Genomic DNA, 19,832 nt, shown 5'->3' with positions numbered 1-19,832 from the left:
ATTAATTTATAACAACTAATATACTGTATTTTCTATCATTTTTATTTACTTATTAGTTATTTACTATACAAATAAAAATTTAAAATACTTATATTATATTCCTATTTCCTTGGTTTTTTTTCATAACATAGGTATTTGATTTATTATGTAATATGCTGTTTGATCAATAGATAAACTAACAACAGTTAATTATTGTAAAAATAAAATAAAACATAAATTATAATTACCTAACCTAACATTTTAAATTAGTAAACCTTTATTAGATCAGTAGATCATTAATTTTCTTGAAAATGACTTTTATTATAATATCATACTTTTCATTAGAATACAGACATAATAAAGTTACATAAATGATAATGAATAAAATAACTTATAAGTGCTTCTATAAATTTTTAATAATAATTAATAACATAATATCATAATAATATTTCTATAATAATAAATAAAACTTAATGACCTATCCCATGTGATTTAGCATTTGGAATATTTTTTTCTACATTTTATGCTAAATTTCTTCTTCTTTTTTTTCTTAAGAGGATCGTTATTTTTAGGACGTCCTACAGGTAGTCGCTTACTGCCTCTAGTAACTCCAGGTCTTCTTCGAGACAAAGTTGTTGGCTGTACATGAATTGTAGCACGAGATCGATGTCGCAGAGATATTTTACTTCCAGCAGTACTTAAAATTGATTCCCACATGGCAACAGACTTAACTTTTTTTAATCTATCCAAACATTTACTGAGTACTGAAATTGAAACTGTACTGTTATATTTGTTTAAATTTGTTGCTAATAAATTTTGAATTTGTTGAGTATAATCATAAGCAGAGTTATTTTCATGATCATTGTTACAGTTATCTATTAAAGTTTGACTCATTGAATAATGAGGTTTGTCATTATTTTGATTATGTAAATCTATTCCTTCTATCAATGCAGAATTATTATTTATCATATTTGATTCTGATATAAGTGGCATGTAAAACGATTTTTCACGCACATTTTCACCAAATGCTAATTTTGCTAACAAATAACGCGATTCTGTATTAATAGCTGGTAAATTTGGCATATTTATTTCATAATAATGGTAAATTGCCGCTTGGTGTTTGCAAAAAGCTCCTAGTTTTTCATTAGGGCAAGTGCAAAATCCATTTGTAACATCAACTTCATAAAAATTATTTTCTGTTTCAGACTGCACATTATACATATTTTCAGATAATTGTTTTATTGAGTCTTTTTTAATACTATTTGCTCGTTTAAGCTGATCTTCAAACATATGTCGAGCTTTATCGTTTCTCCCATTGACAAAAGTCCGTAAACGTCTTAGATAATATTCTTCTAATGAAGTACAAATAAAATCTACTAATGAAACTGCATTGTATGCTTTGTTTCTGGAAAGAACAATGTCCTTAAAGATTCGAACATTCAATTCTGAAAAATTATTAGTTTGGTGACCATGAATAGAAGCATCCCGAAACACTAGACACCCTTGTTTAAAAAAAACCGACCATCATATAAATCAATGTCCATCGAGAAAGTGCATAAAATGTCAACAGTTGCATAATTCACTTTTACATAAGGAAACAAGTCCGGTTAACGAAAATAACCATATATTATCAAACAATGCATTAGTATCTGCGCATACAGCAAAAGTCGACGTTGATAGCGAAGTGTTATTAGCTACAGCGATAATAAAAATATCGAGTCCCGCTGGTAGGCATTCACACGGGCGAGTGTTATTAGATAGCGGATCACAAAGCAATTTTATAACAACCAACTTAGTGAACCAACTCGGACTTCAACGTGAAAAAGTAAACATTCCAATATGCGGTATCAGTGAAACGAATAATACAATAAAATATAAAGTAACTGCTGTTATCAAGTCATTAAATAATTCATACTCTACGATGATTGATTTATTAGTATTGTCGAAAATAACGGGCAAATTACCACGAACGTCTATACGCAGTGTAAACGTTCCGAGTGACATTTACATGGCAGACCCGTCATTTAATTACCCGGGTAATATAGATATCCTTATCGGCAGAGACACTTATTGGGACATAATGTGCGCTGATAAAATAAAAACCAACAATGGTCCATATCTACAAAAAACATTGTTTGGTTGGGTAGTAGTAGGTAAAACGTCAAATAATTTAAATATGACAAGACCGAACACATGTTTGTTAGCAACTCAAAATCAATACAAAACATTACGAAGATTCTTGTCATTAGAAAAACGATTACTCAATAATACCGAGCTATATACCAAATATAAAATGTTTATGATAGAATATGAAAGGCTTGAACATATGGAGTGTGTTAACAATGCAGGCAGCGATAAACAAGTAATCAATGACAATAATTGTTTTTATCTACCGCACTCGTATGTGATAAATGACCGCAGTAGAACAACAAAACTTCGTGTTGTTTTCGACGGGTCAGCAAAAACAAGTACCGGCATATCATTAAATGATACGCTAATGAATGGTCCAAAACTACAGCCTGATCTGTTAGAAATCGTAATTCGATTTAGAACACATAGATATGCGTTTTCGGTCGATATAAAAAAAATGTATCGACAAGTATTAATACACAAGGAAGATCGCGATTATCAACGCATATTGTGGAGATCCGATCCAAATAATGAAATTAAAATTTATAAATTATGCACAGTTACGTACGGTTTAGCACCTGCAGGATTTTTGGCAGTAAGTTGTGTTAACCACGTTGCTGAAGACACCGCAAACGTAAAACTAAAAGAAATTATAAAAAACGATTTCTGTGTTGACGATTGTCTTACCGGAGCGGATACATTGACGGAAGCAATACAATTACGTAATGAACTAATTTCAGTTATGCATAAGGCAGGATTTGAATTATCTAAATGGACAGCAAATCATAAGAATCTAATCCCGGACACAAATGAAAACGAAGCATCGGCTGTATCAATGGATAAAGAGAGTGTGAAGACGTTGGGCTTATATTGGGAACCAAACAGTGATTATTACACCTACGTCGTTCAAACTCCGAAAACAAACATTAAGGTAACCAAAAGAGACATTATTGCTGGACTAGCAACAGTATTCGATCCATTAGGTTTAGTAGGTCCAGTAATATTAGTGGGCAAAATATTATTACAAGATTTATGGCGTGAAAAAATAGGATGGGACAGTCAAATTCCACCACACATGCAATTGGTGTGGGACGGTTATATCAGTTGCTTAAATGAGCTCAATTCATTTAATATACCACGTTGGCTTGGATCTGATAATGATAAACAAATCGAAATACACGGGTTTGCAGATGCGTCCATGAAAGCGTACGGCGCCTATATATATATGCGTACGTCAGATAAAGACGGTAATATCACATGTCAATTAGTGTGTGCCAAATCTCGTATTACGCCAATAAAGGTAATTTCTATTCCTAGATTGGAACTGTGCGCGGCGCTACTCTTATCACGTTTAATGTCCACAATTATACCAGCACTTAACATAAGTGTGTCTAAAAGATATTTTTGGACAGATTCTACTGTCACTTTGGCCTGGCTAGCAGCAGATTCCGGCAAGTGGAAAACATTTGTTGCAAATCGCGTCAGTGAAATCCACACTTTAACTAATAGATTGGAGTGGGGACAGGTAAAATCGAACGACAATCCAGCTGACGTATTGTCACGCGGGTGTACGCCAAACGAATTAAAAAACAATACGCTTTGGTGGCACGGTCCGGTATGGTTAAAGAATAATGAATTTAAATGCTCAACAGCATACACCGAAGATTACGAAAATATAAATGATATTAAAAATGAAGAAAGGATTACGCCTATTGTGGTGTGTACAACAAAGGTGGGCGCGTTATTCGATATTGATAAGTATTCGTCGCTGAACAAATTATCGCACGTCGTTGCGTATTTGTTACGATACAAAAACAACTCATTATCAAAACGTAATAACATTCCGCGAATCACCGGCACGCTTACTGTATACGAGATATCAACCGCAATAAAAGCAATAATTAAACTATTACAAGGCTTATATTTCTCTTCCGAAATTAAGGATTTAAAAGGCAAACGTAATGTGTCGTTGAGTAGTAAGATATACAAATTAAACCCGTTCATAGATGATGATGGCATCGTGCGCGTGGGTGGTAGACTAACCAACGCGACAATTATTGATACTGATCAACGATTTCCGATTATTATACCTAATGAGACAAACTTTTCAAAATTAATTATATTACGCGAACACGAAAGATTAATGCACGCTGGTCCGCATGCTACACTTGCTACGGTGCGATTAAAATACTGGCCACTCAATGGGCGAAGATGTGCGCGAAAAGTTGTATATCAATGCGTGAAATGTTTTAGGGCACGACCGAAAAACGTGTCACCTTTAATGGGTAATTTACCTAAATTCAGAGTGGATCGGCCAAGTAGATGTTTCGAAAATTGTGGAGTAGATTATGCAGGTCCGTTTCTATTAAAATGCAGTAATCGACGAAATGCCGCAGCTCAAAAGGCATACATATGCGTGTTCGTATGTTTCGCGACAAAGGCGTTGCATTTAGAGCTGGTGTGTGATTTAAGCACGGATGCATTTATCGCAGCTCTAAAAAGATTCATATCCCGCCGAGGTCTTTGTAAAAATATATATTCGGATAACGCCACTTGTTTCGTAGGCGCGAACAACAAATTGAACGAATTAAAACAATTAATGTCGGCGGATGATCACAAAAATCGTATTAATCAATTTATGACCGGTAACGAAATTATATGGCACTTCATCCCTCCACGAGCACCACATTTCGGCGGATTGTGGGAGGCGGCGGTTCACAGCATTAAAAAACATTTAAATCGCAGTATAGGATCCGTAAAAATGACCTACGATGAGTTTTATACGCTATTAGTTCAGATTGAATCATGTCTAAACTCACGACCACTTACCCCGTTATCTACTGATCCTTTCGATTTATCTGTCCTTACTCCTGGCCATTTTTAATAGGAGACTCACTATCAGCGTTGCCGGAGCCAGAAATAACCAACTTAACCAACAATTTATTGTCACGGTGGCAAAAAGTACAACACATTACGCATCAAATTTGGAGACGTTGGAGCAGTAGGAGAGTATTTAAGTCAACTCCAGGAACGTTCCAAATGGAATAAGTCTGATAGTTCCGTTTTAAAAATTGGGTCTATGGTTTTGATAAAAGATCAAAATTTGCCTCCGTTACAATGGCACCTGGGCCGGGTGAGCGAAATATTTCCGGGTAATGACGGCGTGGTACGAGTCGCAACAGTCAATACACGGAGCGGGCCGTGGAAGAGAGCGGTGAGGTTATTATGTCTATTACCAATACAAGATAATGATGAATCAAACCCAAAATAAAAAAAAAAAAAAAATTTTGTATATTATTTTCAGTGTATTATTCAACTAATTAGTGTAATTTTTGTATTTATGTTATGTTGAGTTAACGAAACTATTTATTATGTATTATTATTTATATTATTTCAATAACCCTTTTGATTGTGGGCTAAATTTACTATTTATTAATTTAATATGTTTTGTTTAATTTATTTGTTCTATTTGATGACCGTGACCTTAATTATTTTATTACATTATGTTGAAGACTATGCTTCAAGGTGGCCCCTATGTTCAATGTACATTTATCTATAACGTCTTGGGTCGGGTATAAAGCAGGCACGGGTCGTCAGTCGTTATCTAAACGTTGCTTCGATGACAATACCGTAAAACTGCGACAGTCACCTCATTAGTGACAATAAGTGTACTCTTGTATTAAATTTATTATTATTAAAATATTATTTTAAATTATTATTATCCAATAAATTACAATATCATACAGTCCACTGGGTCTTTTTATGTGTTCAATTGCATCTAAGACCAAACAACGGATGTATATGAGGCTACAGATAATTTTATAAATATTCTAAAAAAATTAATGTCAAAAGCCTCCATTAGCATACAAATTTCTTCTAAACTACAAAAAAATAAACCTTGGGCGACTACGTCACTTATTACCGCTATTAGGCATAGAGACCAATTGCATTTAAAAGTTAAAAAACACCCTAATAATTATATTTTAAAACAATACTATAAAAAATTTAGAGCAGAAATCTGAGGCAAGTATACATTTGCTTCAACAAGTTTTTTCAGTTATTCAAAAGATCCAATGGATGATATATCGATACACATTTCAAAATTAGAAAATTTAGGAAGGAAATTGAGTTTAGCAGGAGAACCTATTACGGATAATATGGTTATGACAAAAATTTTAATGACGTTGCCAAAAGACTATCAACATTTTTACAGTGCTTGGGACTCTATCCCAACAAGAAGTAAAACGGTAAATAATTTAACTAGTCGTTTGTTGATTGAAGAATCAAGGTTACAGCAGATTAAAGGTGAAATAGGCGATCAAGAAAAATCGAGTGCATTTTCAGCAAAATTTCAAAACAAATCTAGTGAAACACGCGGCAGTTATAGTAAAAGTAAAAAGGAATTTATTAATACTAACAATAAATTATTTCGTTTTTATTGCGGTAAGAAGGGACATTTCAAAACAGATTGTAAGAGTTACCTTCGAAGCATGGAGTTAAAAAAGACAAGTACGTCGGATTCAAACGAAAACGCATTTATTAGTGAGTCAACACTAAATAAAACCACAACGGATATGTGGGTATTAGATTTGGGCGCATCAGATCATATGTGTGCCAAATTAGAATGGTTTTCTTGTTATGAGCCATTAGTAAATACACAACATATAACAATCAGTGACTGATCTAATTTGTATGCAACAGGCAAAGGTAATATAAATATATTAACTTATATAAACGGTAATTGGAAACGAAATTACTTAGCGAACGTATTACATGTGCCAGATTTACAGTTTAATTTATTCTCATGTGGTACAGCATTAGATAAAGGGTTAAAATTATGATAATAGTTAGTGATAAAAAGTATTATCACTATCTGTAATAGCAGTGAGATACACGCTTGATAACAGATTGTGTTGTATTAATGTTGTTGAGTGTTGTGTAGTTGTAGTATGCTCTTTAAAACCATACATGTGAGATACATAAAATGTACTTGTTGTATTTTATTAATTAAATAAATAAAATGTATAAACTAATCAGTAGTAAATTATTAAGGCTAAATTCATAAGTAATAACATGGCGCAGTCGTTTTTAAGAACTTTTACAATGGAGTTTAACAAACCTGAAGTTCTGGTATTAACTGGGAATATCAGCGAAAACTTCAAACGGTTCAAGCATGAAATACAAATTTATTTTTTGGCTACAGAAACAACGAAGAAGTCTCATGAAATTCAAGTTACACGGTTGTTAAACTTATTAGGTAGTGATGGAAATAGGTTGTTAGAAACACTCTCTGTTGAGTATCAAAGGATTGATGAAATACTTGAAGCACTAGAAAAATATTGCATTTCTCGTTGAAATGAAGTTATGGAACATTTTAAATTTTTCACGAGAAAGCAACAAGAGGGTGAAAAGTTTGATCAGTTCTATGCAGATCTACGAAAGCTGGCTAAAATATGCGAATTTGGCCAGTGTGAAGAGAAATTATTAAAAACACAAATAGTATTGGGTGTCACTGACAAAGAGTTACAAACTCGATTGCTGAGGGAAGATCCTACTCTGAACAATGTAATCAAATACTGTCAGCTGGTGGAACAAGCAGAATTACATCGTCGTATAGTTCAAGAGGAATCGAAAAATGAAATCAACGTCGTCGAACAGAATTCATATTGCAGAAATCATAAACAACAATCAGAATACAAACAAAACAAGAAAAAGACTACAAATACTGAGTGGAAGAACAAAGAAGGTGAGCTCAGCAGGCAGAAAGGTAATAATAATACATATAATAAAAATGTAAAAAAAAAAACAAATTATTAATTGTAATAGATGTGGACGTAATCATAATTTAAATGAGTGCCCAGCATTTGGACAAGAGTGTAAAGGTTGTGGGCTATTAAATCATTTTGAAATTAAATGTAGGAATAAAGAAAAACATTATGTAAACACCATGGTAACTGAAGAAAATAATTTGTCATTAGATACAGTAGAAATAAATGAGGTGAATAAAAGTGATAGATGTTGGACTAATAATTAATAATTGAGAATATTGAGTCTGAAGTGAAACTGGATACGAGGGCACAAATTAATGTATTGTCAATAAGTTTTTTCAAAAAACTTAATAAAACAGCTCAAAAAAGTAACATAGTTATCACAGCATTTGGAGGATTTAAAATAAGTTCTGTGGTAGGGTCAAGTTATTACATCAAGTATGAGACAGAGTTTGAAATTGTTGATTATATAGGATTACCTATAATCATTAATCAGTTATAATGAGTGTGTTAAGTTTAAATTTAACACACCGTCAGAAATAAATTTAGTAAAATTAGAAGATAAAGAAAAACAAGAATTTATACAGAGGAACAGTGATGTATTTGAAGGGTTAGGTAATTTCCCAGATAAAATAAATATTAAATTAAATAAAGATGCAATTCCTAAGGCATGTCCACCGAGGAGGGTGCCTATTAAAATATATGATCAGATAAAGGAAACTTTAGTTGGAATGCAGAAATTAAAAATAATTATAAGAGCTAAAGAGCCTTGCGAATAGCAGTCATATGGTAACTGTAGAAAAGTCAGACAAAACATTAAGAATTTGCATTGATCCCGGGGAGTTAATCAAATTCATTATTAAAGAACGTTATCAAATTCCTTCGTTAGAAGAACTAAAGCCTAAATTAGCAAATACAAAATATTTTACACTGTTAGATCTTAAGGACGGGTACCATCAATGTGAACTTGATCAAAATTCCCAAAAATACTGTAATTTTTCAACACCAATTGGCACTTATCAATTTAATTTCTAGTGCCCCAGAAAAATTCCAAGAACTAATTTATAAGTATTTTGGTCACATAAAAAATGTGGTGTATTTTGATGACATATTGATTAGTGCTACAAATAAAGCAGAACATGATGAAATTTTAAATGAGGTCATACAACAAGCTAGGAAATTAAATATAAAATTTAATCCTAAAAATTACAACTATGTGTAACAAAAGTCAAGTTTTTAGGATTTATTTTTGATGAAAAAGGAGTTTACCCTGACCAGGAAAGAATTAAAAGCATACAAAATCTAAAAGAACCATCCAATAAAAAAGAATTACAGTCATTTTTAGGAATGGTAAACTACCTTAGAGAATTTATTCCTAACATGTCCGAAATAAGAGGTTCATTGAGATCACTGTTAAAGAAAAATATAATTTGGTCATGGGATATGCACTGCCGAAATTCGTTTAGTAAATTAAAAGAAATCCTAAGTGAACTTCCAACTTTAAGTAATTTTAATAGTAAAATAGGTAATCTAGAAATACAATGTAATGCATCTCAAGAGACTTTAGGGTGTTGTCTGTTCCAAAATAAAATACCAATACATTTTACTTCTAGGAGTTTATCAGAGACAGAGACATATTACGCACAAATAGAAAAAGAAATGTTAGCTATAACATTTGCATGTTCTAAGTTTCATTATCTTATATATGGTCAGAGTAGTGTTAAAGTATTCACAGATCATAAGCCACTAGTTTCTATAATGGGTAAAGAAATTCATAAAATTTCCAATAATAGATTGAGGCGATTATTAATTAAAATAATAATATATGATCTTCCAGTAAATTATTTGCCAGTTAAGCAGATGTATGTGGCTGATACCTTAGTAGAAATTATGTAGTGACACAAAGCATTGTAGATGTAGATCTAGAGGACACAGTAAACATAGTCAATGAAATTGATATTGAGTTTACAAATTAAAAAGAAAAGGAGTTCATACAGACTACAGATAGTGATCAAGATTTAAATAAAATTAAACAATTCATAAAAACAGGGTGGCCTGAAAATATAAAAAATTGTATGAGGTTAGTGGTTCCTAAGCTATTAAGACAATATATAATTAAAAAACTTCATGAAACTCACCTAGGTGTCGTTAAACGATTGAGAAAGCAAAAAATATATTTTATTGGCCGGGTATGAGTTCTAATATACATAATTATATTACAGCATGTGGAATATGTTTAAAATTCAGTAAAAGTAAAGTTAAAGAACCATTGGTGAAAATTGGTATAGATATTGCTGAAGTAGAGGGAAGAAACTATCTGATTGTAATGGACTATTACTCAAGGTGGCTTGAGATTCTTAAACTTAAACAAAAAACTAGCACTGCAGTTATTAAAAAATTAAAAAATTTTTTTAGTAGGTTTGGAATACCTGAAGTTATTATAGCTGATAACAATCCTTGTGGTAGTCTTGAATTTAAAAAAAGCCTGGGGTTTTACTATCATAAACTCAAGTCCTAATTATCCTAAAAGTAATGAGTAAGCGGAAAAGGCTGTAGGTATAGCAAAGATGCTAATTAGAAAATCGAGTCATGAAGAACAGGATTAAGAACTATACTTACTAAATTATCGCAATGCGCTTATTAAAGGATTGCAGTGTACACCAGCTTAACTATTACAAAGCAGAGAAGTAAGATCTAAAATGAATGTGGTACACAGAAAAAATTATTTAAACCTGCTATACAAAACTGTGTAGAGAAAATGAGAGACTTAAAAAGAAAACAAGCTTTGTATATAACAGAGGTGAAAATAAAAATAGTAGTTGCTTTGAGGAAGGTGAAAAAATTTATATGCAGGACAACTCTACAAAAAATTAGCATGAAGGAAAAATAATTAAAAAACTGAAAGAACCCAGATCATACTTAGTGAAAGACAAATATGGCAGAATATTAAGCAGGAATACCAGTTTTCCTAAGAAATTAGGAATAAGTAAACAGATCAACGTAGAGGGCGAAAGAGAAGAGTATGGCAAGTTAAGAAATAAACAACATTACAGCAAGATTTGTAACAAACATTCCAAAAAGAATATAAAACCAGGATAGGGAGAAAGGTGGTTAAACCTAAAAAATTAGACTTAAAAGATTATGGTTACGTTCTAATTTAAATACATAAAATGTATAATAATAATAAAAAAAAAAAATGTAAATATTATTTAGCATCATACACTATAAAATTAAATAATTTATCTCATTGTACTATTCAAATAGTTATTTATATTTGCAAATGTAAGTTTGAAAAAATTGTTATTCTAAAGTAGATTGTAAAAATAAGCACATTATGTTGTTAAGTAAAAAGGGGAGATGTGATAATAGTTAGTGATAAAAAGTATTATCACTATCTTTAATAGCAGTGAGATACACGCTCGATAACAGATTGTGTTGTATTAATGTTGTTGTGTGTTGTGTAGTTGTAGTATGCTCTTTAAAACCATACATGTGAGATACATAAAATGTACTTGTTGTATTTTATTAATTAAATAAATAAAATGTATAAACTAATCAGTAGTAAATTATTAAGACTAAATTCATAAAAAATTAACCTCGGATAATAAAATATGTGAGTTTACAAAGAATGGACAAGTAGTCCTTACAGGTAAACAGAATGGAAGATTATTCAATTTACAGGTTAAAGTCGAAGTGCCAAATAAAACTGAATGTTATGCGAACATAGCAGTAGAAAACGGTATCCAGCCAAAATAGCGAAACAATTACCGCGAATGTAAAAATCGCGAATTGATAATAGCGAAAATAAAAATAGCGAATTATAAAAAAAAGCGAAAATACATAATAGCGAAAATCAAACATATTTATTACAATAAAAAATGGATAAAAATAGTTTATAAATGAGATTAAATTACATTCATTATAATTATAATATCGTTAAGTTCTAATAATAAGTACTTATAGTAGTAATAATAATAATTTTAAATAAAATAATTATATTCAACTTAATTATAATTATATCTAGGCATTCAGTGACAAATTATATGCTATACCTTTTATGAAGTTCTTATTCTCATTAGTATTATAATTTGTAACTAATGCATGAATTCTTTTATTACAGTCCTTGTACTTTTTTTTTTTCTGTGGTTGTTCTCCAGCATTATACTGCTCTCGTTTTAATTCTTCTATGTTTTGAACTTTCTTAATTCCATCCATGAATTTCCATATATTAGGGTGGCTTGCTCCTAAAGAATATGTATTCTATTACTAAAGATACTAATTGTTAATAAAATAATACGAACCAATAACAGATGTAAATCCTCTGTGCCACCCTTCAACAGCGTTGTTTGTTGTTGGAAGACCATTTTTGGCTGAATAGTGACAATTCCAAATATCAATAGGATGTCTTGGTTGTCGTCGAGTTTTTCGTCTTCCTGTTATTTTTCCTACCCAGTTATCCTCGAAATAATCCAAGAATGGCATTATCAGGTCTTCATTTTCAACATAAAATTGTGTTTCTAAAATTTCTTCGTATGCATTAATAACGTTATCTGGTGGAACATAGGCCAAAGCAGCTAACATACGAATATGAAGAGCAAAGTTAGCATTATTAATATAATTTTCGACTAGACCAACATTTTGAATTTGTCGCCACATACATTTAGAAAAATGAAAAAAACAACCTTGTTGTTCAGCGTGTGGAAAAACAATTTTGAATGCATTGATTGAGGCATGTTCAAAGTCCATTATTACCGATGTAGGATTTAAAGATGGTTTTATTTCTAATAAATATTTAAGAAAACGTGTATATGTTGATTGAGATTTATCGGTTAATAATGCATAAATGGTAGGACTAACTGTTTGGTCACCTTGTTGAATAAGTACATGAATAGTGAATAACTGATAAAAAAGTGAAGGTACCGTTTTAAAAGTCCCATCGACTAACCAGTTAGTTGATTGATCCATTAATTTTAAATTATTTTCGGTCGAAAATATTAAAATTCGATCTTGTGATGCTCCACTGTCAAATATTAAAAATTGTTCTCCTTTTATTGTTTTAGTATACTCATCAGCAATTTTAAGGTCACTCACTGTTTTCGGAATAGGTGGTGCGCATTGGTTACGTGTCCGAACTCTTCGTATAGTGTGTTTTAAATGATGAACTGAAGGAATTGCACCGGCTACTCCAGGTACTATTTGAACAGTACTGATTATATCATGTGGAGTATTTTGTGTATGAACAGCCGCTTCTTTTATCTTATTCACAGCCATTTTGCATTGGATTTTACATGGATCGGGAACATGATTATGTGAGTTTTCCTTAGGTTGACTTTTAATTTCTCCGTTTATCGTAATTATTCTACCTTTACATGAACTTTCTACGCAACGCCAATATATTGTGTTATTTTGTTTTCTATCTTCACGATGCAAAAAGCCACCATACAATAATAAATTCTTATTTTTATTACTTTTTACAAATTCCATTGAAAATAATATTAATATATTTTTTCACTGCACACTTTTTTTTAACGAACAAAAATATTAAGTTAAATAATACAAACTACACTACATTTACGCACTGTCGAACTACAACTGTATTAAATTGTGTCAGCTCAAATATAATATGATTGACAATCTTATCTCGGTATATTTCCAATATTAAAATAGTCATAATAGTAACTAAGATAGCACATTGACGATAACCCGATACGTCCGTGGTTACTGGGTAGTGGGTATATATTAATTGCGCCAGAAATTACAGGTAAAAATAAGTTTTATCAAGTATTTAAGTTTTAGTTTTATATGTTTTATAGTATTTGAAAAAGAAATTATAAAAATCTGCAGTTTCGCTATTATGTATAATCGCATTTAATTAAATTCGCTATTTTTATTTTCGCTATTATCAATTCGCGATTTTTACATTAGCGGTTAATTGTTTCGCTATTTTGGCCTAGACCCGTAGAAAACACATTACAATTGTAGCATGAACGATTGGGTCATCAAAATATTCAATACGTGAAGAATTGATTGGTTAAACATAATATCGATTATACAACCAAGGAAGAACAATTTTTCCGTGATGACTGTATAATTGGAAAACAACAACGTAAATCATTTGATAAAAGTACTACAAAGCATACTACTAATGTAGGGGAACTAATTCATGCATATTTATGTGGACCAATGCAAAAGGACTCAATAGGTGGGTCAAAATACTTCTTATTATTCAAAGATGATTTCTCACACTTCAGAACGGTATATTTTATTAAAAATAAGTATGAAGTGAAAATATTATTGAAATATTTAGTAAAGGTATTAAAACAGATACAGGATTTAAAGTCAAAATACTAAGGACAGAGAATGGATTAGAATTTGTAAATAATGATATTACAAGTATTTTACAGAAATATGGAATACGACATCAAACGACAGTTCCATACACATCAGAGCAAAATAATAAAGTGGAAAGGGAAAATAGGACAGTCGTTGAAGCAGCTAGAACAATGATATGTGCTAAGAATTTAGATGTGTCATTATGGGTTGAAGGAGTAAACACAGCGGTATATATATTAAATATGACCGGTACTAATTCAGAAAAAGGTAAGCTACCTTATGAACTTTATTTTAAAGTCAAGCTAGACATAAAGCATTTACGAGTATTTGGTACGGTTGTGTATACACACATTCCAAAACAAAAACGTCGAAAATGGGATCCGAAAAGTGAAAAAGGTATATTTGTTGGTTATTCAAATGACACAAAGGGTTATCGAGTATGGTACTCGAAGTCAAATAGGATATTATTGTGTAGAGACATTATATTCTTGAAAGAATGTACTAAATTTGAAAATATAATCACTGACAAATTAGAATTCACAGAAACGTCGACTCAGATTGAAAAAAATGAAAATCAAGTCAAGGACGAAGTAATAATCGATGACAATAGGATGGTATTACGGGACAGGAGTACATTAAGACCACCGGACAGGTTCAATCGTTCATTGCCAATTGTGTGGAACCATTAAAATTTAATGAGGGCATAACTGGACATAAGGTGAATGAATGGAGATGTGCTATGAATGACGAATTAATGTCATTAAATAAAATTGAAACGTGGACACTAGTCGATTTACCGCGGAATACAGTTGCATTACGAAATGCATGGGTATTCAAAACTAAGTATAAATCGGACGGAAACATAGACAAATTTAAGGCAAGACTTGTCATTAAAGGTTGTTCACAGAAGTATGGTAGGTACCATGAGTCATTTTCACCAGTAGTCCGATACGAATCTATAAGAGTTATTTTCGCAGTAGCAGCTGTAGAAAAATTAAAATTACGACAGTTTGACATAAAGACAGCATTTCTGTGTGGAGATTTACAGGAAGAAATATATATGTTACAACCAACGGGTTACGAGGACGGTTCAAATAAAGTATGTAAACTTCAAAGTTTATATGGACTAAAACAAGTTCCATGATATTGGAACAAAATATTCAAAGATTTTTTGAATACATTTGGTTAACAATCTAGTGAAGCTGATGCATGTGTTTTTAAAACTCATGATGGTCAAATTATTCTTGCAATATTTGTAGATTGCTGCAAATAATGAAGAAATAATTGAAGAACTTTTAACTTACTTGGAACAAGAGTTTGAAGTAAAAAAGTGTAATGTAGAATATTTCTTAGGAATGCAGGTAGACATTATGGATAATGGATCACTATTTATGCACCAAACAAATTATGCATCTAGCATAATTAACAAATTTAATTTATTAGACGCTAAGGAGTTGTCAATTCCGATTGATAAATCAAGTGTATGTGATCAACAGGGAGAAACGGAAGTATTAAATGACGAGATAACGTATCGACAAGCAGTGGGGAATTTATTATTCTTGTCTCAAGTATCAAGACTAGATATTGCATATGCAGTAAACTTTGGTAGTCGTTTTTTAACAAATCTAAAAAAGGCGCATTGGAATTTAATTAAGCGTATAATACGTTATATTAAAAGAACATTTAATTATGGTTTATATTTTGATAGTAACGCACAGTTGTCGTTGGAAATATTTAGCGATCCAGACTATGCAGGTGACATTGAAACACGACGTTCAACGTCAGGGTATTTGTTCAAATATGGATCAACTATTGTATAATGGACTTCACAAAGACAAAAATCTGTATCATTATCGTCAACGGAAGCAGAATATATTGCAGCAAGTGAAGCAATAACAGGAATTATGTGGATAACACTTTTGATCAAAAGCTTATCGACAACAGGAGGTAAACAACCAATATTAAATATTGATAATCAAAGTGCTATACGTTTCGTGAAAAATCAAGAATTCCATAAGAGGACCAAACACATAGACGTACGATATCATTTCATCAGAAAAAAGTACGAAGACGGATTATTTCTACTCCAGTACATTGGGACAGAGGACTAGATTGCAGACATCTAGACCAAGCCATTGGTAAAATATCGTTTCGAAAAATTGCGGTCAGCCATAGGAGTGACTACAATCAAAGAAATTATTAATTGAGGGAGGGTGTTGAAATATACAATTAATATTAGTATGCATACATTGTAAGCACAAGGGTGCACGTATCAATATATTATATATCATAGTTTAACTTTCTATTCTAATGTGAAGCAATACTTAATAATACTACACACATACATAGGTATGGTTATGTGACGTCAATGACGCATATGTATAGGGCTCATTTTGTGTACAAGACTTACTCTCTCGGACACTCTTGGACACAGTACGCTGTGTGTCTATATCTAGTTGTATGTTACATTTATATTATACTTTTATTATAAACATAAAATCGTGTTATCATTTGTGTTAAATACCTCTATATTCAAGTTCACTCGGGCTTTCAGGCTTCAATTTCAACAATTTTCAAAACATGTTAATATAGGAACTCCTGGGCCTCCACACGAGTATTCTCAGTGGAGAACAGTGTTTCATTATATGAAATTAAAATTAAATAAATAAATATAATGTATTTATTAAAATTATATAGATCAGGTATGCACATTAATAATTAATTCTTTGAATAAATATTTTTTTTTCTATAATAAGGATAATATATATTACAATAAAAGCACAATGATATATTGTAGATAAATACATTAAAAAGATAATCAATAAGAACGTCCATGCTTCATCAGCGTTTTATGCAAAATTACTAATAACTCAAGTTTCAAGAACAAAAAATATAACACTTCTACAACATAATGTAAAAGTCATTTAACTATTAAAAATGTATTTTCAAATGTTTACAATGTATTTTAAATGTATTGTGGATTATTTCACTTACTACATACACATAAAGTATATTAAAAGTTTAGCAAATAAAAATTTCAGATTTCATAATTTGGGCCCACATAGTCTGCAATTCGACCTAACCTAAGCGATTTAGTTGTGTATAAATCGATTTTCCCAAAAGGACGTTAACACTTCGTTCGACTTAAACTTTTCCCCCTACAATACAACATCAGACTTTCGACGTTAGAAGGTATGACAATCCGCAGTAGGCGAATTGCCTAGCACAAGTATCGATTTGCACTGGTTGATTACTAATTGCTATACACTCAATTACCATTATTTTATTTATTTTATTCTCATGCAAAAAAGCACCGGGAAAACGATACGATATGTATCCAATCCCGCTGTAGGTGGATTGTTTAGCCAGGTATCAATTTGCACCGGTTAAGGACTGATAGCTAGATATTCAATTACCACTTCGGTACACATTTATTCTTTTTGAATTCAAACAAGCACCGGTAAGCGTCAATACAAATTTTTACACCGAATGATCACTGATTACTGTTAACTCACACTTATGGTAATCAACTTTATAACAATTTTAGTGACCGATTTCTAAACACCCGACTACCATTTCCAACCAAATTTCCTTTGAAACGATTTTCACTCGACCCCCTCGAAGACGGCTTCTACAAGCCTGGGATCGAGGCACACCAGCCGTAGGCGGATAGACACTCAATTACCATTTTCGGTACACATTTAGTCATTTTGAATTCAAACCAGCACCGGGCAAGCGTCAACACAGACTTTTACACCAAATGATAACTGATTACTGATAACTTACAATCATGGTACTCGACTTTATAACATTTTTTTAGACACCCGACTACCATTCCCTACCGAATTTCCAGTGAACCGATTTTCACTCAACCACCTCGAAGGCGGCTTCTACAACGCCCGGAATCGAGGCACACCAGCCGCTAGTAATAGAATAAAAACTGAAATAATAATAAGTATTTACATTTCTGTTTGCGTAGAGATGTTTGAAAAAAATGTTGAGTTCTGCTACAGTTACTATGCCCACTTGTGTTCACCACGATAAAATTGACGATATTTTTAAGTACTATTACATTCTCATGAACCACGTATCCCAAGCTTAAAAACTTTCTTTTTATATTATTTAATATAGTAACTATAATATGATTAAGAAATTTTACCCAGCTGGGATAGAGTAATAGTTATTACTCTATGACCCAGCCTAAAAATATGTTAAAATGATAATTATAATACTGCTGTCATGTTACCATAGGAATTATGTAACATATATTTAAATAATTTGTTTTTCAATAGCATTATCATCGTCAAAGAACGAATGAATAGTGTAAGCGAAAAAAATGGCAATGTGCCAAAGATTGCAGTGGGGTTTGGCCTCCAACCATCCGAGCAACGTTATAAAGCAAAGGCTGAACCTGAGTATGTCATGACTTTGATAGATTGCTACGTTGAGGAGCATAGAAAAAATATCAAACTTAATTCAGGCTTGGCCAATAGTGGAAGTCATCTAATTATTAAGAATCCAGCGTTTCTGCCGCAATTGTCAACTCAATCTTTGCCAGAGAACATTATTTTGGATAGTAAGAGCTGTGGAATTTACCGTTATCTTACGGCAGAACGGCGAGAAAAATTAGAAAAGGCAATCGCAGATCTCTTTTTTGAAGATGCTAAGTTATGCAAATGCAGCGATCAAGATAAGTGTTCATATTATTCCGAAATGATGACTGTGTTTGAGGCCGGGGTACGAGTAGCATTTAAACGGATGCACCCCGAATTTTACACAGATTCTTTACAGTACCCTATTATTGATAATGATGTGCGATCTATGGAAAAATATTCTACCAGGCAACGGTGGAAATCGTTTAGATGGTTGTGGCTTAATAGAGCAGCCTTAACCAGTAAATATAGATACCGAACAAATGAAAAGCCAGCCATAATTCCGACACGAATGCAAGTAAAATACATAAAAAGTAATGCTTATCACGTAACACCACAGAAGGCCGACAATAATATTGAATACTATCCAGTAAATTAGGTTTTATAGCACGGAAACGAAAACGATTTTGAACAGTTTTAATCATTCATATAATCACACCATAAAAATAAATTATTAATTTTGGATCATGAGATATGAGTGAAGAGATTTATAAATTATTACCAAACCAAGTTTTAGTTTTGTTGAGACCTTTATAATATATTATAATTACAATATTTCTCCGACAATAGAATGAAGTTCTATTAGTCCATGATAGGTGAATAGTAAAGAGTTTCTTTTCGTTGCTTTAGTTGTTGGTCTCAAATAAGCATAAAGTCAATGATATTTAAAAAAATTTAAATTAAGATAGTTGTTTATTAGTTCAAGTATACAGGAGCATATGATAGCGTATTCCATGAAGATTATTTAGATTCAACAGCTCTGTTACATAATGGTGTACCAAACGTGTTAACGTCACTTTCTCGTTCCTCTACTCCCAGATCTGAGGTCCATGACTTGATCACGGCTGCATTGTTTTGACTTTCTTAACATGTTCGTTGCGTACAATATTAATATATTATAGTACAATATAAATTGTTTACATCTGGTAATTTAAAAGTAGTATTATTCATTTTTACGTGATTCTTGACG

The 19,832-nt window shown here is 31.8% G+C and overlaps 3 protein-coding genes across 3 annotated transcripts; 1 reads left to right on the top strand and 2 right to left on the bottom strand.

The window, feature by feature from the left end:
• Nucleotides 1-449: 449 nt before the first annotated feature.
• LOC132925996 (uncharacterized) lies at nt 450-2,003 on the bottom strand. Its single transcript, XM_060990348.1, is given in 3 exon segments — nt 450-527; nt 529-1,481; nt 1,988-2,003. Coding segments are annotated over 3 exon segments (1,047 nt in total).
• A 56-nt stretch (nt 2,004-2,059) lies between these two features.
• Nucleotides 2,060-5,380, top strand: LOC132925994 (uncharacterized). Its single transcript, XM_060990347.1, has 2 exons — nt 2,060-4,135; nt 5,072-5,380. The coding sequence occupies exons 1-2, from the start codon at nt 2,060-2,062 to the stop codon at nt 5,378-5,380; spliced, it is 2,385 nt and encodes a 794-aa protein (XP_060846330.1).
• A 6,517-nt stretch (nt 5,381-11,897) lies between these two features.
• Nucleotides 11,898-12,773, bottom strand: LOC132925993 (uncharacterized). The gene is made up of 2 exons (XM_060990346.1): nt 12,179-12,773; nt 11,898-12,121 (listed from the first exon to the last, which is right to left on the bottom strand). Exons 1-2 carry the CDS (start codon nt 12,621-12,623, stop codon nt 11,898-11,900), a joined length of 669 nt encoding a protein of 222 aa, XP_060846329.1. The 5' UTR covers nt 12,624-12,773.
• Between the last annotated feature and the right edge of the window lie 7,059 nt (nt 12,774-19,832).

The sequence above is a fragment of the Rhopalosiphum padi genome, chromosome 3 (assembly GCF_020882245.1).
Source record: "Rhopalosiphum padi isolate XX-2018 chromosome 3, ASM2088224v1, whole genome shotgun sequence".
NCBI lineage: Eukaryota > Metazoa > Arthropoda > Insecta > Hemiptera > Aphididae > Rhopalosiphum > Rhopalosiphum padi.
The sequence above is the reverse complement of the archived record's forward strand: the minus strand, read 5'-3'. Positions and strand labels throughout refer to the sequence as shown.